The sequence below is a fragment of the Capra hircus genome, chromosome 12 (assembly GCF_001704415.2).
Source record: "Capra hircus breed San Clemente chromosome 12, ASM170441v1, whole genome shotgun sequence".
In the NCBI taxonomy this organism is placed as follows: Eukaryota; Metazoa; Chordata; class Mammalia; order Artiodactyla; family Bovidae; genus Capra; species Capra hircus.
This window is the reverse complement of record NC_030819.1, coordinates 67109548-67135187: the sequence shown is the minus strand read 5'-3', so window position 1 is coordinate 67135187 and position 25640 is coordinate 67109548. Positions and strand designations below refer to the sequence as shown.

The 25640-nt window shown below is 37.3% G+C and overlaps 1 protein-coding gene, 1 long non-coding RNA gene and 1 pseudogene across 4 annotated transcripts in view; 1 reads left to right on the top strand and 2 right to left on the bottom strand.

The window, feature by feature from the left end:
• LOC102188416 overlaps positions 1-25426 on the bottom strand; it is a 37247-nt gene extending 11821 nt beyond the window's left edge. Inside the window, exons 1-4 of one of the 3 annotated variants that reach the window (XR_001918956.1) lie at positions 23009-25426; positions 19733-19933; positions 17405-17471; positions 16679-16867 (exon numbers count right to left, since the gene is read on the bottom strand). This is a non-coding gene — a long non-coding RNA (uncharacterized LOC102188416). Of the gene's footprint in view, positions 1-14401; positions 14910-16678; positions 16868-17404; positions 17472-19732; positions 20631-23008 lie in introns of those variants that run through there. The other 2 variants (XR_001918955.1, XR_001918954.1) reach the window with 2 other exon arrangements.
• KCNRG (potassium channel regulator) lies at positions 59-6702 on the top strand. Its single transcript, XM_005687464.3, has 2 exons — positions 59-1864; positions 5986-6702. Exons 1-2 carry the CDS (start codon positions 1287-1289, stop codon positions 6209-6211), a joined length of 804 nt encoding a protein of 267 aa, XP_005687521.1. The 5' UTR covers positions 59-1286; the 3' UTR covers positions 6212-6702.
• Positions 6702-9597, bottom strand: LOC106502709 (annotated as a pseudogene).

The window sequence follows — 25640 nt, the reverse complement described above, 5'->3', positions numbered from 1 at the left end:
AGAGTGAGCATTCTTTAAAAAAGGAATAAAATAAGATGGATTGAATTTGCAGCTTTTTCTGCAGAGGGTTGATTTCCTTTTTCAATACAATGTAAATCTCATGTAAACAAAAACTGGCATTTTCTTATGCTAAGCTGACATTTTTAGGAGGGTGGAGATTTATTTCAGCTTGCCTTTTATCTGCTTTTAGGTTTTGTAAATTTATCACCAAAGGAATTTGGTGGTAAACTACAGAAGTGTTAGTGACTGTAAGCCAAGGCATGGGTTAAAAAGAACACATGGCAAAAGCAGGAAGTGAGAAGGCCTCCTTTTTACTGGCAACTAAGTGTTGTTCCAAAATATAATGGCAACTGTACAACCAACCAATCCATTTGTTTAAAAGAACTTTAGTGAGACTCATTTGACAGTAGATGAAGCAGTCTGTCAGCTATTACAAAGTGCAAAGTAATCAGCTAAACACTAGTACTGTCCTGTCTGCTCACATGAGATAAAGATGCCCTATCTTTATCTCCCACAGAACAAAAATACGTAATTTTTTTCACCTTGTTTAGGCTTCAGATGAAAACAGGAAGTGACTTAGAACCTCTTTCAGTCAAACTTATTTCTGTTATGGGGCAAGACATTCCTTGACAGCCCAGAGGGTGTTTACCCCAGTACATTAATTTGGTTAAGAGGAGGTAATACAAGCAGGGATGGGAAAAAAAGGGTAACTAAATTTCAAGTACAGAAGAATCTTTGCAGTTATGAGAAGAGTAGTCAACTCAAGCTGCTGGTTGAGGTCAACTGTCAATCTAGGATTTAGCCACTAAATTTCTAAAGGGTCATAAGAAATTAAGACGTTTCTCTAGAAATAGTGTCTCTGCCATGAGGACTCGAGTAGATACGAGGTGTGGAGAGGCTGAATGGTTTTCTGGTTCCAGAATATATTTTAATACATATTTATAAGAGGTTTTTATGAAGGATTTTTCTTTTTAAATGGGATACTGTAACTGTTCCCTGTTCTCAGACCTATTGGCAGTTTCCTTAAACTATCCAGTTTCTCATCTGTTGCTTTCTCACTTTGTATACTGCAGGTTCCCAAGCAACTCTCAAATTTGTAAACCCAGCTATGGACACACTGTTTGCTTTAACAGTAGTTACCTGGAAATCTAGGTCTCTGTTTTTGTTATTTTCCCCTCCCCTGGATTTCTTAATCATATATAACTAACACTGTGGTTAAGGTTGATGTACAGGTTCCTAAGGCTGTGTCTGATGGTTTGTGGCCTTTAGTTGGAAGCAAGAGAAGAATGAGTGGTCAGGAACTGGTCACTTTGAATGTGGGAGGGAAGGTATTCACCACAAGGTCTTCCACCTTAAAGCAATTTCCTGGCTCTCGGTTGATGAGAATGTTAGATGGCAGAGACAAAGAATTCAAGATGGTTGGTGGCCAGATTTTTGTGGACAGAGATGGTGTTTTATTTAGTTTCATCATAGATTTTTTGAGAACTCACCAACTTCTACTACCCACTGACTTTTCAGATCATCTTAGACTTCGGAGAGAGGCTCTATTCTATGAACTCAATCCTCTGGTGGATCTCTTAAACCAAGAACCCATGTTACAGCCAAGACCTGCTCTTGTGGAGGTACATTTCCTAAGCCGAAATACTCAGACTTTCTTCAGGGTGTTTGGCTCTTGCAGCAAAACAATTGAGATGCTAACTGGGAGGATTACAGTGTTTATAGAACAACCTTCTGCACCAGCCTCGAGTAGTAACTCTTTCCCTCAGATGACCTTACTTCCACTGCCTCTACAAAGACCATCTTACCATGACCTGGTTTTCCAATGTGGCTCTGACAGCACTACTGAGAACCAAACAGGAATCAGGTATTGTACTTTGAAGCCTCTATTCTATACCAGTTCCTAATGTTTCCCCTCAAAACTGAAATTTTCTCATGCCTGAATTTTCTTAGAAAAAATGACTGAAAATAATTTTTTTTGGAGTGGGGGAAGGAATCAGTAGAGTTGGGTGGAATGACCAGATAATTATTGTCCAGACTGGGATACTTTTCAGAGTGAAAGAAAGAATTTATTACATGGGATAACAGGAATAAATCAGAATAGTCCAGGGAAAACTGGGTCTATGGTCATTCAAGTTGTAGGAGGAAATGATTTCATAGATTATGTTCCACTCCCATGGAATGAGATGCCTTTTTCTACCCTCAGGGTTTCTTTTGGTTGCTGGCATATAGTAAAGGCTCAACAGTTTGTCCTGATTTCCTTACACTCTATGTATATTTGTTCTTTCAGCCATTCTGATTTGGCTACTAATTTTTCTCTATTCCACTTTATGTCTTAAACACCATTAAGGCAGATATATCCCATGGCAAATCTGGTCTCCTGTTACATCGCTGGCACTCTTGCACAACTCAAAATACTGGGATAGGCTGTCAGTATATTAAGGATAGTTGCTTCTGAGTCAGTTATTCACTTTCTCCCCGTTATTCTTGGCTGGACCCTCAGGCTGATTTTAACTCTACTGTCACGGACACTTCTTTTCCCCCTTAAAAATGTCTTAATGCGGTCCCACTATTATTTTACTAACTGTGAAAGCTGGCTTTAATTTTCAGGAGGGAAAAAAAGTCTGTATATGTTCTTTACTCATAGTATTTAAATAAAATATACTTTTTTGGGGGTAAAGGTAGACATATTTTGGGATATTAACTTTTGCAGTAGACACCAGGAGTGAATGTTTACCTCTCCCACAACATACCCCGTGGTCCTGCATACCAGCTTAAAAACCCTGGGCAGTATGACAGTTCTTAAGTTTTCACACTTCATAATCTCCTGTCTTTCATGAAATGTCATTTTGGGGAAAGGGATCCAGTTAAATTAACATGCTGATTGTGGAGAAAACCTAAGACCCTATCTTCACCTCAAAATGTTTTAAGATACCTCTGTGCACAATTGGTAGGACACTAAAACAGAAGGGGAATTACCAGTTTTTATTTTTAAATTTGCATGATTAAGATCTTTGGGGATCCCTTTCTAAAAAGTTAAAAACATAAGGAAAAATGGTATAATTGATTTCAAGAAGAAACATACAAGGTAAAAAGATATCCTGGAAATACTAAATGATCTTTAAAAACTATACATTTGGAGAAAATGTAATCTTGAAATGTAATCTTTTTATAATCTTGAAAAACAGAAACTCAAGTTGGGAAAGTTGTATGTGTACAATGACAGTACTTTCCCCTTTCTCGTTTAGTGTTTGTGTTTTACAAATCAGATTGTTTTCATCTTAATAAGAGAATGGCATTATACTTAAATTCCAAAATAGATAACTCTAAAACTAGAAGCGATTTTTAAAATTAGATTTTTTTAATGCATCACCAAATAGTATTCTTTTCAGTGTTTGAAGTTTAGAATTTTTTCAGCCGATAAGTAGTTCGTGATTTTTTTTTTCTATAACGCCAATTTCAAAGTAGAGGTAGATAACCCAAGACTGAAGGCAGGAGGAGAAGGGGACAACAGAGGATGAGATGGTTAAATGGTATCACTGACTCGGACATGAGTTTGAGCAAGCTCTGGGCATTAGTGATGGACAGGGACGCCTGGCTGCAGTGCTGCAGTCCATGGGGTGGCAAAGAGTTGGACACAACTGATTGAACTGAACTGAACTGAACAGAGATAACCCAAATCCGGTGACATCTTGGGAGTTTAGGTCATCGGATGAAACTTCTTGGTCTTAAGAGGCCCACCTTAGGTATATCCCACTTAGCTGGCAATCATTTTTATTTCCTGCTCACTCCTTGGTCTGAATCTGTCCATTCAGATGTTTTTTTTGAAGGTGAAAAGTGGAGAAGTAAGCCTGAATGGCTCCTTAGAGCCTGATATATCATCCAGCTGTTCAGTTATGTTCTACTAATATGATTTATCACTTTGAGGTCTTGGTAACCTAGCAAGTTGCTCAGTTATTATCTCTTAAGTTCATAGTACTAAAAATATTTGGCATGCATCTTGCAAAGGGCCATTCATATGATACCACATTATCAAGCTCAAGTTAGGGTCACAGGACTCTAGAGTCTTAGACATATATGTCTCAGACATATTCTATCTGTCTTTTCCTTTTTAAATTAGCTCAAATGGAGACGTGTAGTTGCCTTTTAAGTTTTTAAAAGAAGTTTTGATTTTCCATTTCCCATTGGTTTCTTTTCTCTTTTTCTTGTGCCTTGAAATCTTCCATTTCTCAATTTGGCATCTTAGGGAATCTGATATTTAGGCCCAGTGATTTCTTGCAAGTACATTCCACCTGGCTCAGTGATAAACCCACCTACAAATTCAGGGGACATGAGTTTGATCCCTGGGTCAGGAAGATCCCCTGGAGAAGGAAATGGCAACCCACTCCAGTATTCTTGTTTGGAAAATCCCATGGACAGAGGAGCCTGGAGGGCTACAGTCCATGGGGTTGCAAAAGAGTTGGGCACAACTTAGAAACTGAACAACAATACTACTTGCATCTTAATTTTGTCAGATGTTCTGTAACATTTTTTCTTTGACAAATGTTTCTAGGCTCTACAATCAAGATCTGGGGCTTGTGGGTAGATGAAATCATTTACTAATGTTAAAAATTTGCTGCATTAAACATAAACATTTTTTGGTTATGTACTTTGTAGTTTCATAATTCTTACATTTTATTATTGAATTCTTTTGTCTAGAATGAGTTTCTAAATGTGAACTACAATAACCAGTCTATCAATCATAATTAAAAGGCTAGGGGTGTCCCCAAGGCTCTTTTTATCCCATAAAACCAAAGACAGTTTAGGTGGCAGCCTGGAACTAATTTAAGTTAGCCTTTCCCTCCCCCCCCCCCCCACATTTCATAAACAAATGGTGGGAGGACAGTTCAGTCACTCACTTGTGTCCTACTCTTTGCGACCCCATGGACTGCAGCATGCCAGGCTTCCCTGTCTATCACCAACTCCCGGAGCTTGTTCAGACTCATGTCATATGGGAGGACACAAAGACATAAAAAACATCCTGGATGGTAGATAAAGCAGGGGCAATATAGCTGTATCTTTGTGGGTATTATTATGTTGACATTATTAAAGCAACCTTCCCTGGTGGCTTAGATGCTAAAGAATCCGCCTGCAGTGCACGAGACCCAGTTCGATTCCTGGGTTGGGACGATCCCCTGGAGGAGGGCATGGCAACCCACTCCGGAATTCTTGCCTGGAGAATCCCCATGGACAGAGGAGCCTGGCAGGCTATAGTCCATGGGGTCACAATGAGTCAGACACAATGAGCGACTAAGCACAGCACGGTCAATCTGAAAGTTAAGGTATATATTTTTTCTTGATTTATGTGTATTGGTTTTATTGAGTTTTCTAGGAAATAGGAAGTTTTGTCATTTTGACTCTAGAGTCCTTTTAGATCCTTTGTTTTGCTCTTCAGCTATGGATAGTTATTGAGAAAAATTGACAATAAAATCTTGACATTTAATATCTGCAAAACCTCACCTGAAAAAATGTTTTTGATAACAGAAAGTCACAGGAGAAAATTTGTAATGTCAGTGCTGATAATGAGTAAAATTAAATCTAGGGGGAAACTGTAAAAGGATCAAGTGTTCATTGAAATGACTGAATCAATTAATTAAAACAATATTTGGCAAGTCAAAAAGAAAAATTGGAAATAGTTATATAACAATCAAAAGCTGATTTAATTGTTTGATGAAATTGTTTGCTCCAGAAAATAATTGCTTAGTGAGACTTCATCAGTGTTAGCTATCTTCCTAAATGTGGAATTAAAATGACTTTGGAGATTACAGTAGGGTCTCTATTTTCAGTAGCCTGAAATTACTGGCTTAGATTTATAAATGAAGTCTTTAAAAAAAAACCTGATAAAAGTGGTATTACGCCTTTATTTGAAGTTATAAATCAAATTTATATATTTAGTTTTGCTAGTTATTAAAGGGATGTTTCATAACTGAACATTTTTGTGTGTCCTAGGTACGTCTCCATAAAACCTGATAACCGAAAACTGGCCAACGGAACTAATGTTCTTGGCTTACTGATTGACACTTTACTGATGGAAGGCTTCCATCTGGTTGGCACCAGAACAGTATCCTCTGAAAACAGGACTGAATGCTATAGTTTCGAAAGGATAAAAAAGCCTGCCGCTCTTGCCATGAACAAAACACTGAAATCAGAGACTACCCTCATGCCAGAGCAATAGCCATCTTCCCGTTTGGAAGTTCCATATATAGGGAATATATGTTAGTCAAATATGTACTCAGTCTATCTTTCTGGCCTTCCACCATGCCATCGTTGGGCAACTGCACCTTAATGCTCAAGCCACAGTGACTACTTGCTGCTCTCTAAACAGCATCGTGCCGTTGGTGCTTTGGTGTATGTTCTTTCTATCTTCAGTGCCTCTTTTCCCCTTCTCTTCTTCATGAACACATAAAGCATTCAAGAAGGGGCTATTGAGGGACTTCCTTGGTGGTCCAGTGGTTAAGACTTCGCCTGCCAATGCAGGGGACATGGGTTTGATCCCTGGTTCTGGAAGATCCCATATGTCGTAGAGCAACTAAGCCCACGCAGCACATCTACTGAGCCTGTGTTCCACAATGGGAAGCCTGTACACCACAAGTAGAGAGTAGCCCCCACTCACTGCAACTAGAGAAAGCCCATGTGCAGCAATGAAGACCCAATGTAGCAAAAAAACAAAAACAAAAACAAAAAAAATGGGGCTTTGGAATCAGACTGCTTGATGTTTTCTCCCTCAAATATCTGGGTTTATTGAGGGGATGGGGGTCTGCAGGGGAGCCCCAGGTGCCTGTGGGGAAGGCCTGCCATCAGCCTGGAGGGCAGCAGCCCAGCAGGCAGCTGAAGATAGGATCTTCAAAACCTGGGTCTACTTGAAAGAGTGGCTCTCAGCTCCACTGTGCCCAAAGCCTTTGGGTCCAAACATGGCTGTGTAGCAGGGGTGGTTGCCAAAGGGCTTGCCTTCATGCTGTGCATGACACCCCGAGGTCAGTGTCTTTCCACATTCTCACACTTCAGGCAAGGCTGATGTCAGTCCTTCCCCAGGGAGGTCACCCACTCACTAAAGTATACCTCCATGTCACACTTGGGGCACATGGGCATGGAGGCGCTGAGTCTGGGGCAGGTGGCTGGGTGGGAACAGACCAGAACGCTGGACTAGACTGCTTGATTTCTAATTCCAACTAAGTCACTAGCTACATGGCTTGGGCAAGTCACTCTCTGTGCCTCAGCTTTTTAAAAAATCTATCAAATGAGGATAATAAATAAATATCCTTTATAGGATAATATATTTCCCTTATAGGATATGTGAAAATTAAAGGAGATAATGTAAAATACTCAGCACATTGCCTGGCACATGGAAGTCACTCCATAACTATCAGTGATGATAATGATGGAAGATGGGTGACCCACTTTCAATTGCACCTCTTCTTGGAGGCCTGTTTTCCTCTTTTCCTAGGTGTAGAAAGCAGCCCTTTTCTCTGTATAGACTTACATGCCATCATAAAAACAAATTTTTCTCACTTGAATTTGAGCTTGATCCACTCAGTTTTAATTCTACTATGTGTAAAAGCATGCGCTAAACACTTGGTAAGAAATACCTTTGTTAACAATTAGCACCTACTCTGGTGAAAAGCTTTTGAAGATAACTTCTATTAATACTAACATTCAATATTCATATATTACTTTGATTTAATGAGTCCTCTTGTAGGAATCCTCATATATATATATGTCACTTAAAATATTAGGATAAACATCTAGAAAGGAAATCATTAAATGAAAGAGCACAGAATAAAGAGAGGGGATTGGTTCAAGATGGCAGAGTAGAAGAAGATGCACTTATCTCCTCCTATGAGAGCACTAAAATTGTAACTAGCTGTTGAACAACCATCAACAGGAGGACACTGGAACCCACCTAAAAACATAGCCCCCATCCAAAGACAAAGGAGAAGCCACAATGAGACAGGAGGGGTGCAATGAAAATCAAATCAAATCCCATAATCCTCTGAGTGGGCAACTCACAAACTGGGTAACAATAATACCAAATAAGCTCTCCCACTGTTGTGAAGGTTCTGAACCCTATATCAGGCTTCCCAGCCTGGGGATCCAGCGAAATGCCTAGGAATCCCCAAGGAATTTGACTTTGCAGGCCAGCGGGATTTGGTCACAAGATTTCCACAGGACTGTGGAAACAGAGACTCCACTCTTGCAGGACAAAAACAAAATCGTGCATGCACCGGGGCCCATGGAGAAAGGAGCAGTGACCCCACAGGAGACTGAGCAGACCTCCCTGCTAGTGTCTGAGGGTCTCCTGTGGAGGTGTGGGTTGGCAGTGGCTCACCACAGGGACTGGGGCACTGGCAGCAGCAGTCCTTGGAAGTGCTGCCCCTGGCCTGATCCCTCTTGGAGGTCACCATTAACTCTTCAATAGAGCCTGTAGACTCCAGGGCTGGGTCTCCTCAGACTAAACAATAGGGAGGGAGTACAGACCCAGCAGACAATCAGATTACAGTTTTACTGAGCACACCCTGCCCACCAGAGCAACACCAGTTTTTCCCACTGGTCCCTCCCATCAGGAAGCTTACACAAGCCTGTTAGCCTAATCCTCTGGAGGTCAGACAAAAGAAGTAGGAAGAACTATAATCCTGCCGCCAGCCAGAACAAAAGCCATATCACAGAGGGTTAATCAAAATGAAAAGGCAGAGGGTTATGTCCCAGATGAAGAGACAAGATAAAGCCCCAGAAAAACAACTAAATGAAGTAGAGATAGACAACCTTCCAGAAAAAGAATTCAGAATAATGATGGTGAAGAAGATCCAGGATCTCAAAAACAGAATAGAGAAGATGCATGAGACGTTTACCAAAGACCTAGAGGAACTTTTTTAGTTCGCAGAGGAACTAAAAAACAGAGATGAACAATATACTAGAAGGAATCAAGAGCAGAATAACTGAGGCAGCAGAACAGACAAGTGACCTGGAAGACAGAATGGTGGAAATCACTGCCACAAAATAGAATATAGAAAAAAGAATGAAAAAAACCTGAAGACAGTCTAACAGTCCTCTGGGACCACATAAAATGTACCAACATTCACACTGTAGGAGTCCTAGAAATAGAAGAGTGAGAGAAAGGACCTGATAAAATATTTTAAGAAATAATAGCTGAAAATGTCCCTAACACGGGAAAGGAAATAGTCAACCAAGTCCAGGAAGCACAGAGAGTCCTAGGCAGGATAAACCCAAAAAGAAACACACCGAGACACATAATAATCAAACTGACAAAAATTAAAGACAAAGATAAAATATTAAAAGCAACAAAGGAAAAATGATAATATACAAGGGAAGTCCCATAAGGTTATAAGCTGATTTCTTGAAAGAAACTCTACAAGACAAGGAAATGGAATGATATATTTAAAGTGATGGAAAGGAACCAAGAATACTACAACCAAGAATACTCTACCCATCAAGATTCTTATTCAGATTTGATGGAGAAATCAAAAGCTTTCCAGACAAGCAAAAGTTAAGAAAATTCAGCACCACTGAACCAGCTTTCCAGCAAATGCTAAAGGAACTTCTATAGGCAGGAAACACAAGAGAAGGAAAAGACCTACAAAAAATAAACAAAACAATTAAGAAAACTGTAATAAAATCATCCATATATATAATTACCTTAATGTAAATGGAATAAATGTTCCAACCAAAAGACATAGACTGGCTGGGCAGGTGCATGTATGCACTTTCAGTCATCACATCACTCTACTTAACTCCCTAAATTGTTTGTAATTATTTTATGTTGTTAGGTTAATCATGCTTCCATTATGGCTTCCAATTGCAATTATTTTAATTTTTTGTCCGGCCATTGATTGAAAATTGATAAACATCTTTTACTATTGTGATTATGTAACTATTATTTGTCTTAATACCGCTGTATCATGATTGGTCAACAGAAAGTAGTAGAATTCTATCTCACTAAAACTACCGTTTAATAGAAAAACCTGTAATCATTTTTTAAAAATCCAGATGCACATTAGAATTATCTTGGAATTAAAAAAAATATATACAAATGCCCAGGTATTGTTTTTTTCCCCCAAAGCTCTAGATGTGATTCTAAGGAGCAGCCATGTTTAAAAACAACTAGACTGTATGATTTTTTATCTAGTTTGTTTCATTTTTCTATTTCAGTGCTCCCATATAATTTAGTTTACGTTTTCTAACTTCTCCATCTCTTGTTCTTTCTCAAGCCTTTATCAAGTATAGTAGAAAAGCTCTTTTGTATATATATAAAATATACATACATTATATAATATATATATATATTTTAAAACTTATGAATTTATGAGTTTATGACATTTTGGTTCCAATTGTTTGAATAAGTATGAATAGAATGCTAGGTTTCTAATTTATATTCACTCAAAGGTTGGATAGTTCCATTTATTCTGGTGTCTAGTACTACTGCTAAAAGCCTAGAAAGCTTACTATGTTAGTGATTTAAAAAATTTTTTTGAATGAGGCTTGAAACTTCTAATTCAATTCTGAGAATATAAAGAAATACTATGTTGTATAAAACACCCAGGAAATTAACATGTGATACAGTATTAACTAAAGTACAGATTTTGTTTAAATTTTACAAAATTTTATGCTAATATTCATTATTTTTTTTCATTCCTTATTCAAGATTCCACATTGTATTTAGTTGCACTGAGCAGCTTCAGTTGCATGCAACAAATTCTCTTTTCATTTTTATTCTGTTACACATATTTTCTAATTTTCCTTGGTATGGCTTCTTAGATACACTCGTCCTTTAAAAGTGGACATTTGTTTTCCAAACACATGGAGTTATCAAAGTATATTTGATATATTAATTACTCATTTTGCTATTAATTTCTCATTTAAATGCTTTCTTCTCTGCAATCACCTTCTGTGTTTTTTCAGTCTTTTAACTTTATTGAGGCTTTCAATGGCTAAGTCAAAGATCTCTCTTGGTAATTGTTACATTACACTTGAAAATATGGGGGTTATTTTCAAATATCTTTTGATATAGATTTCTAATATAATTCTGCAGTGGTAAGAGAACAGACTCTATGATTTCAATACTTTTAGACCATTAAATTTTTCCACCTTGTTTTGTGTCCCTGAATATGTTCCAGTGTCTCCTGGTTTATAGTCTATGGGAACTTGAATAGAATTTGTATCCTGCTGTTATGTGAAAATTGTATAAATCTTAATTATGTTGAACTGGTTCATAGTATTTCTCAGGTCTACTATATCCTTCTACTTTTCTGTCTGTTCATTCTATTAATTTTTGAGAGTTTGATACTGAAGCTTCAACTAAAAATCTTAATTATCTACTTGAAAGAATAATTATAACATATAGTGGAACTATATGTAACTTTGGAAAATTCTTAAAGAGATGGGAATACCAGACCACTTTACCTGCCTCCTGAGAAATCTTCATGCAGGTCAGGAAGCAACAGTTAGAATTGGACATGGAACAACAGGCTGGTTCCATGTAGGAAAAGGAGTATGTCAAGACTGTATATTGTCACCCTGCTTATTTAACTTATATGCAGAGTACATCATGTGAAATGCCAGGCTGGATGAAGCAAAAGCTGGAATCAAGACTGCTGGGAGAAATATCAATAACCTCAGATACGCAGATGACACCACTCTTATGGCAGAAAGCAAAGAACTAAAGAGCTTCTTGATGAAAGTGAAAGAGGAGAGTGAAAAAGCTGGCTTAAAACTCAACATTCAGAAAACTGAAATCATGGCATCTGGTCCCATCACTTCATGGCAAATAGATGGAAAAACAATGGAAACAGTGACAGACTACTTTTTCACTCAGATGGTGACTGCAGCCATGAAATTAAAAGATGCTTGCTCCTTGGAAAAAAAGCTATGACCAACCTAGACAGCATATTAAAAAGCAGAGACATTACTTTACCAACAAAGGTCCATCTAGTCCAAGCTATGGTTTTTCCAGTGGTCACGTATGGATGTGAGAGTTGAACTATAAAGAAAGCTGAGCACCGAAGAACTGATACTTTTGAACTGTGGTGTTGGAGAAGACTCTTGAGAAGTCCCTTGGACTGCAAGGAGATCCAACTAGTCCATACTAAAGGAATTCAGTCCTGAATATTCATTGGAATGACTGATGCTGAAGCTGAAACTCCAATACTTTGGCCACCTGATGCGAAGAACTGAATCATTGGAAAAGACCCTGATGCTGGGAAAGACTGAAGGCAGAAGGAGATGGGGACGACAGAGGGTGAGATAGTTGGATGGCATCACCGACTCAATGGACATGAGCTTGAGCAAGCTCCTGGAGTTGGTGAAGGACAGGGAAGCCTGACATGCTGCAGTTCATGGGGTTGCAGAGAGTAGGACACGACTGAGCAACTGAACTGAATTGATATGTCACTGTTCTTTTTCCAAGTCTCCTGTAAATGTGTCATACTTTCATAATTTAAACACTAAAAAAAAAACAAACAACTAAAAAATAGAGCACCAAGTACTTTGCACATAAAAGGGTTAAAAAATGTTGAGTGGAAGCAGTTGAGCACCATTTTAAAAAGTACAAACTCATTCATTCAAAAACATCTGTTGAACATTTGCTGGACACTAAGTTTTCAGATTTAAAACAAGGGTAAAACAAAAATCCTTATTCTTAATGAACTTACATTCAAGTGAGAAACTGTATCATCATAACAGCAAAAATTAGAAATAAACTCAAAGTTCATCAATAGAGAATGGATAAACTCTGGGCCACAGTGAAATGCTCTGCAGCCTTTAAAATGAATGAGACAGCAATTTATAAACTAAGAAGGAAGGATTGTTGAACATTTATAAGTTGAAAAGCAAGGTGTAAGATAATATATAAAGTGAAAAATATATTTTTACTTTATGTACAGTATGTAGTTTCCATTTGTAGAAAAATATATTTTATACACACACACACACACACACACACACACACACACACACACACACATATATGTTCAGGAATTTTCAGCAAAGATATGGTCACCTGTGGAGAAAGAACTAAGTGAATGTGGTTTAAATGTGGGAGGAAGACTTACTTTTCACCAGACCAGGTAGGTCTTTTTTAAAAAGGGAAGAAAAAGCCATGCCTCAAAGATTATGTGTATGTGCCAGGGTTAGGGGACTGCTTTGGCATGGGATAGCCTATTATCTCATATGGATCCAAATTTTACCCTACCATCTTTCCTGTGAAATCCTTACACTTAGCAAAGGAATTACATTCCAGAAATTTCTAGTAATTATTTATAGATTTGTGTACTAAGCTATAGGGAAGAAAGATCTTTTCAAAAGTCTCCTAGTAGTACCTCAAGAGGTTATGTATAATGGAAAAGAGAAAAATACTTCAAGACTAGTAATGTCAAAGTTAGGAACTGAAAATAATGACCCAAATAAGAAAAAAAAAGCCTTATGAATGAGTGTTGTTTTTGGTAGCACTCTTCTCTTTACCGCAGAAAAGTCAACTTAGTTGTTTTAGTCTGCCATCTTAGTTTTGGGGATATGTCTGGTCTGGTTTTCTCACTAGCATCATATTCTAGGGTACAATATTTCCATTCTGCTAAGTTTTGGGCAGTGTGTGATTTAACTAGCTGAATAAAGTTGGCATGGTTATATATGTAACACTGTTTAATTCTCTATAGTGCTTTGCTGAGAAGATCATTAAAGACTGATAACTAGTTAAAAGAATAGTGAAGCAAAAATACTGTAACTACAGATTGGCAAAGAATAAGATAGGGAATGTTTAAATTGTTATTAATGTGTTCTTAGTCATTAAACTTGTAGAAACTAGCTTGAGATGAGAAATAAAATGTTCTTTTTAGCTGAAACTCCAATACTTTGGGAGTAGGCAATGGCACCCAACTCCAGTACTCTTGCCTGGAAAATCCCATGGATGGAAGGAGTCTGGTGGGCTGCAGTCCATGGGGTCGCTAAGAGTCGGGCATGACTGAGCGACTTCACTTTCGCTTTTCACTTTCATGCATTGGAGAAGGAAATGGGAACCCACTCGTGTTCTTACCTGGAGAATCCCAGGGACGGCGGAGTCTGGTGGGCTGCCGTCTACGGGGTCGCACAGAGTCGGACATGACTGAAGCGACTTAGCAGCAGCAGCAGCAGCAGCCAATACTTTGGCCACCTCATGTGAAGAGTTGACTCATTGGAAAAGACTTTGATGCTGGAAGGGATTGGGGGCAGGAGGAGAAGGGGACGACAGAGGATGAGATGGCTGGATGGCATCACTGACTCGATGGATGTGAGTCTGAGTGAACTCCGGGAGTTGGTGATGGACAGGGAGGCCTGGCGTGCTGCAATTCATGGGGTCGCAAAGAGTCGGACGTGACTAAGGGACTGAACTGAACTGAACAGAAACATTACCCATGGAAACATGTAATATACATATATTTAATTAATTCAGTCAGAAAATATTTATTGACATTGTATGCTAAATACTCTTCCAGACACTGAGGATACTGCAAGGAACAAAATAAGGTCTTCCTTCCTAGAGCTTACTACAAATACAATTCATAATATTGATGATGGGTTTAAATTAACTTAGGTTTTTAATTAAATAGTTCCTCAAAAGACATGGGCTCACAATCCAGAGGTTTTTAGAATGAGATAAATTATCAAAATTTAAAAATTATATATTATTGACTAGGAAAAGTGTACTTTCAGAGTGGATTGAGTTTCTTATTTTAGTAAATATTTTAAAGATGATATCTGGAGACACGTCTGTCAAGATTATCTCAGTGAGTCTTTTGTCTTCACTCCAACAAAGAGTGGGGTATGATGAGTGAGATATCAACATGCACAAAAAACTGGGTCTTGTTTTAGAAAGGGAGGCAGGCATATGGCTGGAAGCAAACAGGGATGTGTTAGATGAACCACAGACAAATTCAAACTCTTGCCTGATTTAGGGAAAATAGACGACTTTAACATATTCATATGGGTATCACTTCTTGACCAAATTGCTCATAAGAAAATCATAAGAAATTATAAGAAAATAATGGCAGAAGTTTGTATTGGTCAACCAAACTGAAAACTCTGGCGATCAAATCACAGACTCGTAATCGTCCATCTCGGATACATAGGGAGGAGTCATCACCAAGCATGGTTTGTCCATCTAGTTGGGCTTCCCTTATTCTCCCACTTACCTTTGTTTCAGCCTCTTTCTATAACCTAAAGTTTCATTTCTGATAAGGCACTAAGGATTTTAGCTTATTCTTGAATCTCAACAATATAAACATTTAAGTGGCTGGAAGTTCTTCCTAAAAAGATTTTCTGAAAAGGAGCTGTAGTGTTGAATTTTATTCTTGAATTTAACATACAAGTCATAATTGCAAAGAATTCTGAGTTATGTTAAAGTCAAACTTAATTTGAGCTGCTTCCCTAATAGCTCAGTTGATAAAGAATCCGCCTGCAGTGCAGGAGACCCTGGTTGGATTCCTGGGTTGGGAAGATCCCCTGGAGAAGGGAAAGGCTACCCACTCTAGTATTTTGGCCTGGAGAATTCTATGGACTGTAAAGTCCATGGCATCGCAAAGAATCGGACATGACTGAGTGACTTTCACTTCAAAATCTACTTGAAATCAGGAGTCTGAAGTAATATAAATGGTCAAGGGAAAGCAGTTTGAGAAGTATATGACTTAGGGAATTGTAAGCTGTTTCTAATTTGTCCTGTATACTGTTTCTATCTAACAAATGTCAGCTCAGTTATATACATCTTTGTATTGGTTCTCTATCATGAACAACAGAAATGGTCACATTGCCAGAGATCTTGCTGGAAGAATAAGACTTGCTAAGACTTTTAAATATCCCATATTCTACTGTTATTTTTATTCTGTGTTGGGAAGTTGACCCTGTAAGAGCACATTAAGCAATGCAGAAGGCACTAAGACTAAGAGGAAATTTTTAAAAGGAAATTTGGGAAATTTTATTACCTTCCTGGAGCTACTGAACCCATGGGAAACACTAGTGTAACATCAAACTTAGTGTTTTAAGCAAAAGTTTAAGAAGTAAAGAGATGAGATGAAAATATATTACTAAAAATTACTTAATTTCTGGAATATCAACAACATCATAAAGACATAACTGCTCACCAGCTTTGTCCCAGAACTACACTTTTTGAATTGTTAGGTCTTCTATTGGATCTATTAGAGATAAAAAGTTTTGTACAAATTTCACCTAAAGACTCATCATCTCAAAATTATTAAGCTTGGAAAAATGCCTTAATATTTATCTAAGCAATGAGGTCAATCCAACCCCTCAAATATTTTAATAGATAAAAAGCTAACCCCTTACATGTGAATGGGAAATGAGTATTAAGCATGGCACACAATAAATAAGCAACAAAATACAGTAGAATTAACAGAACTTTACTCCCCAAACTGAAATGTGCCTAAGACTTAATCAGAGTTTTCTATACCTTCAGGTTTCACACCAACACCTCAAATCCAGAAATCATAATTTTAAGGTGGCTTTTTTTAACTCTGCCAGTTGAATAAAACACACCGACTACCAAGTGTTTCTATTTCATGTTACTTTTCTCATTTCACACTCTGGTAAGAATTTGAATACCTTTGGGTTCCCAAATTGGAAGCCAAACAGGAGAGGTTTATCTTACCCTTCTTGTAAAAACACCCCAAGAAAGTCTGGTTGCAATGTCTGCGGTTCCATGAGTTCTTTTAAGACGAGGACTGGGATTGTGCTTCATACCGGTCTTTATATTCCCCCACAGTGCCAAACAGCGGAAGTGAATATACAGTGGAGGTGATGAATAGATTCAGGGGATTAGATCCAGTGAACAGAGTCCCTGAAGAACGATGGACAGAGGCTTGTAATATTGTACAGGAGGCAGCTAACAAAAGTCCCATGGGGTTGCAAAGACTCGTACATGACTTGGCAACTGAACAGCAGTGCTAGACATCTAACAGTCTTACTGAACTGAAGTGAAAAATTTGGAACTCTATAGTCTCAGTAAACATCCACTTAGAAAAACAAGAATTACAGTAGATTCAAAGACAAATGATATTTTACATGAAGAGTCTGAATGAGTTGATTCAAGTTAAAGACTATAGAAAGAAACCCATGGTATTTGTCTAAGTTTATATGGGTAACCACACAAAAATCGAGATGAAAGCATAGATGTATATAGAAATACTAAGTATTCTATACTAAGTTGAAAGTTATGCAAAATTATACATTTAAAATAGCCAAGCCAAACTACAATATACCATAATATGCTAATGAAAGTGTAATGCTACAAGAATGCTTAGTAATTAAATATCAAAGGAATACAAATTCAGAATGAATGTTATATGACTGCAGTCAATATTAAATCTTGACTTACCTCCATAATTTAGAAGTCATGAAAAGATAGTAGAAGTCATCAGACCTGGCACGTAAGTCAGATGTAACTAGGATGGAAACATAGAAACAAATGTTCCCAGTTCTGGATAACTTGACTTGAAGACATAGGTTCACTGAATTTGGATTAATCAAACGGTCCGAAGATTTAGGTAAAAGGGTCTAAAAGATTCTATTATATTCAGAAGACATATTACTGAGTTTTTAAAAGGCTATTTTGGAAGCACAGATTAATACTTTAGGTTTTCTTACATATCATTAAAGTAGAATATATTAGAAATTTAAAATGTAGAGTAATATGGTATTTCTGTCTCATGATGGGCATGTAATTACTAGGGAAACCAATCAAGATACTTTGACTTTCTAAATAGGAATCCTATAAAGCAAGGTCTAACTCCTAGAAAACCAGATTACTACTTTCAATTAATTAAAAAAATTTTTTTGCTTGGTCAACTTTTAAAATTTCTGGGTATAATTTAAGCAGTACTGAATCTCTATTTGATTTTTTGGGGCTAACGCTTTTCTTCAGAAGCAAACCCAATTTAGGGTGAAAAAGAGAAAATGTTTTCAACCTCTTAGACAGCTTAATCTTTTCTTAACTGTTTTTCTCCATCAAAAACAAGTATTTAAATAAGGAATCTCAATTATCTAAACCTATTTTGACCATCTTCCAGAATTTCTTGTTATACCTCTTTTGAAATGCCGCAGTTGCTTTCTTGGAAAACTCGTCTTCCTGGTTTTCACATTTCTGTTTATTATTACAATTCTTCAGCCAGAATGCCAGGCCTTTGTGCTGCACTGTTTCTTGAAATTGGAGACCAGCACATTTCCCACAATTTAATTACATGCTTTTCCATTTGAGAAATTTAAGTTATGTGTCAATTTTACAGTTTTAACTGACTGAATTGTTTGGACTTTAAGTTCTCAATTTCATTCCTTAGGTGTAACAGTGGGAAAGATTTTGTTTAGTGAATAGAAGCAAAGGGAAGGTTCAAGAATATGAACACATTTTAGTTATTGACTTTCATAACTGATACAAGTGTAGGAATTTTCCTAAAGGCAGAAGCTTGAGATATGACACTCTAAGAAAAAAAAGGTTTGAATTCCATTTTGGAAATGTCTATTTAAGACTACATACCCAAATAATTTTTTTACACTCTTGCCTGGAAAATTCCATGGACGGAGGAGCCTGGTAGACGGCAGTCCATGGGGTCGCTAAGAGTCAGGCACGACTGAGCGACTTCACTTTCGCTTTTCACTTTCATGCATTGGAGAAGGAAATGGCAACCCACTCCAGTGTTCTTGTCTGGAGAATCCCAGAGACAGAGGAGCCTGGTGGGCTGCCGTCTATGGGGTCGCACAGAGTTGGACACGACTGAAGTGACTTAGCAGCAGCAGCAGCAGCAGGTGTTTATGTACTTCTTTTTAAAAGAAAGGGATATATTGTCTTTAATAAAGATCTTTAGTTAGCTTGTCTACCCGTATCAGCTTTGAATGGGTAACTGACACTGCCTCTCCAGCCAGACTTTTACATAGAATTCCAGTTCTGTATATTCAGTGACTTTTAATCAAAGCAATTCCAAAAGAATACCTGGATATCATTTTAAATTCAATATTACAAAAATGGGACTCAATATCTTTCCTTCTCAAATTAGTTTTTCTTAACTCTCTTCTTTCAGTGATACTATTATTGTCTTCCAGGACAGAAAATGTTACTTTTGACACCCACTTTTATTCAGCTCATTATGATGTTGTGTAATTTTTTCTTTTGAAATATCTTAAATTTATTTTCTTATCTCAATTTTCATTGTCACTATTCTGTTCAGGTTTTCTTCACTCCTAGATCACCACAGTAGTCACATGCCCAGTTTTGTTGCCAACAGACTTTCTTAGAATCCTTCTGTATATAGTATAGCTGCATTTAATTTCCAAAAATTCCATTATTTTGTTATTATTATTTTGGTTTCAAGAGGCCATAACATCTCCCTATTCCTTGCTCTATCAAGACTAAAGTCCCCTAATCTGCCTAATATCTAGGCAAAGGCCCAATGACTTAGTTCTAACCTAGTTATCTAAATTCATGTGACCTTTGCCTTGAGTCTTAAGGCAAAGGTCCCAAGTTACTTTTGGGGGAATACTACATTCTATTTTGGCCTAGGATCTTACCCACAAACCAGAAAAGTCCAGTACTTGACAACTCAAAGCACCTTAATTTACAAGCGTACAGGCCACAAATTACAAAATAAGACATTTTTTTACTGAGTCAGCAGAGACATCTGTCTAATGCCCCTGCAGTTCCCTAGTTACTTACAGTTTTGAACTGAGGAGATCATCACATGTGGCATTTATTGCCTTTTACTAGAACGAGCTGTTGTCTGGCACTTTGCTCTGTATGGACAATGTCTGTTTTCTGCTTCTGGTCTCAGTCCTTTCTCCACATGGTCTACGTACACAAGATATGATTTTTTTTTTTTTTTTTTGATGGGGGCAGTGGTGATGTCAAAACAAGTGCCTAGAAAACAGGTCATAAAGCAAATCAGTATAGAGGGGAAACTACTTCACCATGGGAATCATTATTTAATTGCTGGTTGAATTCCTGACTTCTGGCTAAATATGTCTGGCAAATATGTCAACCTCCCTCAAAGCCAAATCAAACCCAACAGCAACATTAGACTTTTCAAAAAATGTAATTTATATATAGGTTCTGGAAATCAGACAAAAACATCCTATAGATTTTATATAAAAGCTCTAAGGGTACATAAAAATAAATCCTTATCACATTATAACTTAAATGTCCTAGCAGAAAACAAAAGTTCCATATTTGATCCACAATTTTTTCTTTTCTTTCTGAAAGCTTTTTTCAAGTGACTTGGATAGTCTTTTATAAAATTGTCCAAGAAAGTTTATAAGAAAACCCATTTCAGTCACTAAGGTAGCTCTAGTAAGCAGAGGGATTCAGAAGCATGCCATTAACTCTAGTCACTTTAAAGCATTGTAGCAGATGTTCCATAGTTATTTTCGTGATTATAGTAATGATGGCTCTTGGAATTTTTTTTTCTGAAAAGTATTTTTTAATGTAAGGACTTCTCATTCTACTTGCATCTCCCGTCTCCTCAGGGTGTGCATATGTGCTTAGTGGCTCAGTTCTGTGTCCTACTCTCTTAAGGCCCCATGGACTGTAGCCCGCCAGGCTCCTCTGTCCATGGGATTTCCCAGGCAAGAATACTGGAGTGGGTTGCCATTTCCTTCTCCAGGGGGTCTTCCTGACCCAGGGATCAAACTTGCATCTCATGCATTACAGGAGGATTATTTACTGCTGAGCCACTGGGAGAGCCTCATCTCCTCAGCGAAGTGAAAGCTGCTCAGTCGTGTCTGACTCTTTGCAACCCCATGGACTAGTTCCTGGAATTCTCCAGGCCAGAATACTGGAGTGGGTAGCTGTTCCCTTCTCCAGGGGATCTTCCCAACCCAGGGGTGGAACCCAGGTCTCCTGCATTGCAGGCGAATTCTTTACCAGCTGAGCCACCAGGGAAGTCCATCTCCTCAGAGAGACAACAAATAAAAGCCAACAGGAGTCAGTTAAATTATACTTTCTTGGAAAGTTTTAGATGATCAGCTAGATCACTAATAGCCTCAAAATTTCATAGGCTTTCCAACTATTCATTCTCCTATGCATAGGTTTCTGGCTTTGATTAAAGTTTTAAGAAGAAATTTCTTCAAGGTAGTTACTTAATGCCTCAATGTTAATAGGCAGCATAGAACAGAGGCGCTCTGATATGCGAAACAATTAAAGATGGAGAACTTCTAAATTACCAGGTATGAGCCTGGGCATTTTTATATTTATGTAGCTGGTATTCAGCCTTTCCAGAACATATTGTCTCCAAATTACTACTGATTTTCAGCAATCAATTGCCATTTATCAAGCATCTTGCAGGGTATATAATGAAAAGTAAAATAGATGGACCCTCCCATGATCAGATTTCATTCGAATCACTTCTTAGGCATTTTAACTGGGTTAGGATGTTACCTGGGAGAGGTGCCAAATAAACTAATCTGTGCTAATGTGTCAAAAACAAAACAAAACAAAAAAGCCTCTGCCCATAAAGAAGGGTGTATTAATTGTTCTAGAGCAGGTATAGGAGCACAAAACAGAGAAACAATATTTCTGGATGAGGAGGAAAAGTGAACTGGGAAAATTTCATGCAGGGGCTAGATACCCTAAAAATATTTAGATAGCTAAAGATGAGGGAAAGCACACCCTAAGAGTAAATAATTTGAGCTCAGGGTGGATGAAATTAGAGGTTTGGAAAAGGAGTAATGTTTTTATTTGGCTTAACAACCGTACTACAGTATTAATTCATAATCATTTCTGTAGTGGTAAGGTCAATCTCAACTGGGCAAAAAGTATCCCTGACAATAGGCTTTGGCCATGCAACCCCTTCCTCTCAAGATTTCTCACTTGATTTGCTGAGTTAAAGGCCTAGAGTGCCCAATGTTTAGGGTAATCCAATGTTTAGCCTAACTTAAGCCTAGGCTTCCTTCTAATATTTCTTACAACTCATGTTTTATTTTCCTTCAGATCATCACATTTTGATTTTTCAAGAGACTGCAGGCAATCTGAAAATACTCTCATTTTCTTCAATTAGAAATTAGGGCACATTATGCAGAGGAAGGAAAACAATCTCAAACATGTACACTTATTTCCCTACCATCTCCCCAAGCCCAATCTGTTTTAAAATTTTAACTACTCTTCCTTACCTGATTGTGACTTTCTTCATGTTTTCTGCACTAAGTCTCCAATTCTTTCATTTCTTTGAGTTAATCCTATCTATTTTTTCAATAGATAGCTTATTTTCCACATCCTCTAAGAAGTCTTTTATTGTCTAGATCCACATTTTCTTTGAGATTCTACTGCGCACTTCAAGTCCGTAAGACAGACTTTACACTCCACTCTTCTCTGGTTGTTTCTTGTAAGTCAGTACAATATTACCAGCAAGGAAAATTCTTTGAGGACAGTGACCATCTTTTTTAGACTATTGTGAAGTACTGGGCATAGACTAGGTCTTTACTAATAAAAGATCATCTCACTTGAAAAATATCAACAGAAAACTTTTAAGGCATTTTAAGAATTATTTTAATAGCTTTTTGATAGGATGAAATTATATTCACTCTCATTTATAGACCTCACGGAGAAGGCAATGGCAGCCCACTCCAGTACTCTTGCCTGGAAAATCCCATGGATGGAGGAGCCTGGTGGGCTGCAATCCATGGGGTCACTATGAGTTGGGCACAACTGAGTGACTTCATTTTCACTTTTTACTTTCCTTCATTGGAGAAGGAAATGGCAACCCACTCCAATGTTCTTGCCTGGAGAATCCCAGGGACGGGGGAGCCTGGTGGGCTGCCATCTATGGGGTTGCACAGAGTTGGACACGACTGAAGTGACTTAACAACAGCAGCAGTGTAGACCTCAAATTATCAGCATATCAGATTTTTACACTATTCAAAATAGATTTGCATATGAATAAACTGTCCGGCTCTACTTTGGTAAGGTATATAACATACATAAATATGTTATGTACATAACCATGATCAAAACCAGTCGCCATTCTTGGGATTTCCCTGGTGGTCCAGTGCTTTTGACTCTGCTTCCACTACAGGTGGCACAGGTTCGATCCATGGGTTCCCTGATTGGGGAAATAAGATCCTTCATGCCACACAGCCCAGAGCAAAACAGAACATAGCAGCCATTCTTGATAATCCAATCCCTTCTGATACAATTTCTGGCAATAGGAGAGATTTACAAGTATTAATACTTAGTTGTGGCCTTGCTTGCCCGCCAATAGATTATAATTGAAAGGTTTGAAATTTGAATCCTTTAGACTGTACACATTTCAAGTGTGTTGTCAAATTACGAATACAATATAATTTTGTTCAGTTTGAAATAGTGAAATTTTGCTTAAAGGAAACCGGAATTCTTCAAATTGAATCCACCTGTATTTGTCTCTTGCACTCTACTTCAAGAAAAAAGTAAACTTTAAGAAAAATTATAACCAAACACCTTTTGGACATTATGGCTTAAAACACATTAAACACTACTCTTGAAAGTTCTATACCTATTATAATATTTTATATGACTTGATCCTTACATAAAATTTAACATTTAGCATATTGCTTAAGAGAAAATATACTGAAATTTTGTAATTTTTATTACTGCTTTACAAAATATTCAAACAAGGTTTAAGGTCACTGTAAACTCCAGTTGACTAAATATCCAATACTTCACACTGTTCCATTAATTCAATTAAATGCTTTATCTGATAAACATTAAAATTTTTTCTTATTTTTCAAAAATAAGAATGAGTACATGCCTCTCCTTCTCCAAGTTTCCATGGAGCTGTTTTTCTTTCTCTTGGCTATGTTTCATATAGTCAAGGTTACAATCTGACAAAAGCGTGGGAAAAAAGTCTAAAATTTTTTCTAGAATGGAAAAGGTAAATATGTAATATCCAAAATTCTAAGGTGATAACTGAGGTTTCCACCTAAGTCTGCAAGATTAAAGAGTAACATGTCAGTATACAGAATTATTTATAAAATAAATACATTGTAGACTGACTCTGTCTTAGGATTATAAAAATTTAGGACAAGACAGACCTTTTACTTACAATTTACAGTGAGACTTGAAGAGAGCAATTTACTTAAGGTCACACAACTTTAAGCCAAGCCAATTTTTAAGTATTTGAATATGACCACATTTAACTTCTCTAGGATAGGACGTTTAAGCTTTTGTTTACATTGTCATTCCCCTGGCAAAATAACCAAGCGGTACTAAACACTTCTTTAGGACAACATTCACAAATAGGAACTTAATTATACTAAATTATAACTTTTTGTTCTGCTTCATTTCATGATCTTCTAAATCAGTGGGAAAACTTATGTTTCTCCTACATGCTTAATTGTTATCTAAATCAAATTCATTTTGATGACACTGAAGAGGCTGGTATCAGAGGCAAATGACTCTGAACAATTGTTGAATGAATAAATAGCTGTACATACATTACCGAATCAGATTCAAGTGATGGAGGTTTCATTGTTTGAGACTTAAAAATGAGGACAAAATGAGAGAAAATAACTTACAGATTCTCATGTCTAGAATCATCAAATTAATCTAATGGACATTTTCACTCCTAATTTCTTTTTTTATTTTTTGGAGGAACTGGTTCTTTATTTCAAAAAGACATTTATCAATTTTCAGTATCAAAACAGTTACACTACTGTTTTTTTTTTTTTCCTCCCAGTTGGTCCCCAAAGAGACCACACCAAAGGAGAGAACATTTTAAGCCAATTAAGCTGCAGGTTGCACACCTAGCAGACCTCACTGAAACCTCATCAGAAAAGGGGGATTGGGTAGGGAAAGAAACTTGAAAAGATCACCACACTGCTAGCCCACAGACTGCAGAGAGCTCTCACAGGCAGAGGGGTGACCAGTGTGCCTCAACCCCAAAGCAGCAAAGTTCCAAAATAATAGAAAAAATTTAAAGGTTTGTACATATGCTTTTCAAGATTTCTCCAGCACTAACCGATACAAAGCACAATGAGATGGCACTTTTAGAGACAGCAGCTTCAGACCCAGAAAAGGGTGATGAGTTTCATATGGCTAAATCAGTGGCAAAACATAACTTTCTTTCCTTTCTTTCAAGGAGGCAGAAGAGCAAATAAGTGGTCACTTCAACATAAGGGGCACATGATCCATTCTGTGAGCAGTTGGGAACAGGGTAGAGCTGGGACAAGGATTTGGTCTCAGAGGTTTCACCATCTTAATTGTTTGGTCATCCTAATTTATTTCTTGATTTTCTACATTATTCTAATTCTTATAGGAATCCTAATCCTGAATTATTTCTTTTTAGAAAGACCTATATTATTGCAATTTCTTTTCCTTAGGAGCCAGTAACAGAACCAAACACATAGTCTAAAAAGATTTACTCTAGAAAAATTTTGTTTCTAGAAGTTTCATATTTTCAACTATGAGAAATTAAATACAAAACTACTGAATATTAAAAGTAAACATTTAAAAAACAGAGGTTGTAATGTTGTAAGACTGTTGATAACAGAATTCTAAAAATTCTGACTTACCACCATGTTAAATAAATCAGATTGATTCAATATTAATTTAAATGTTTATGGGAAATCTACTCCATGTCAGGTATGTTTTCAGTTTA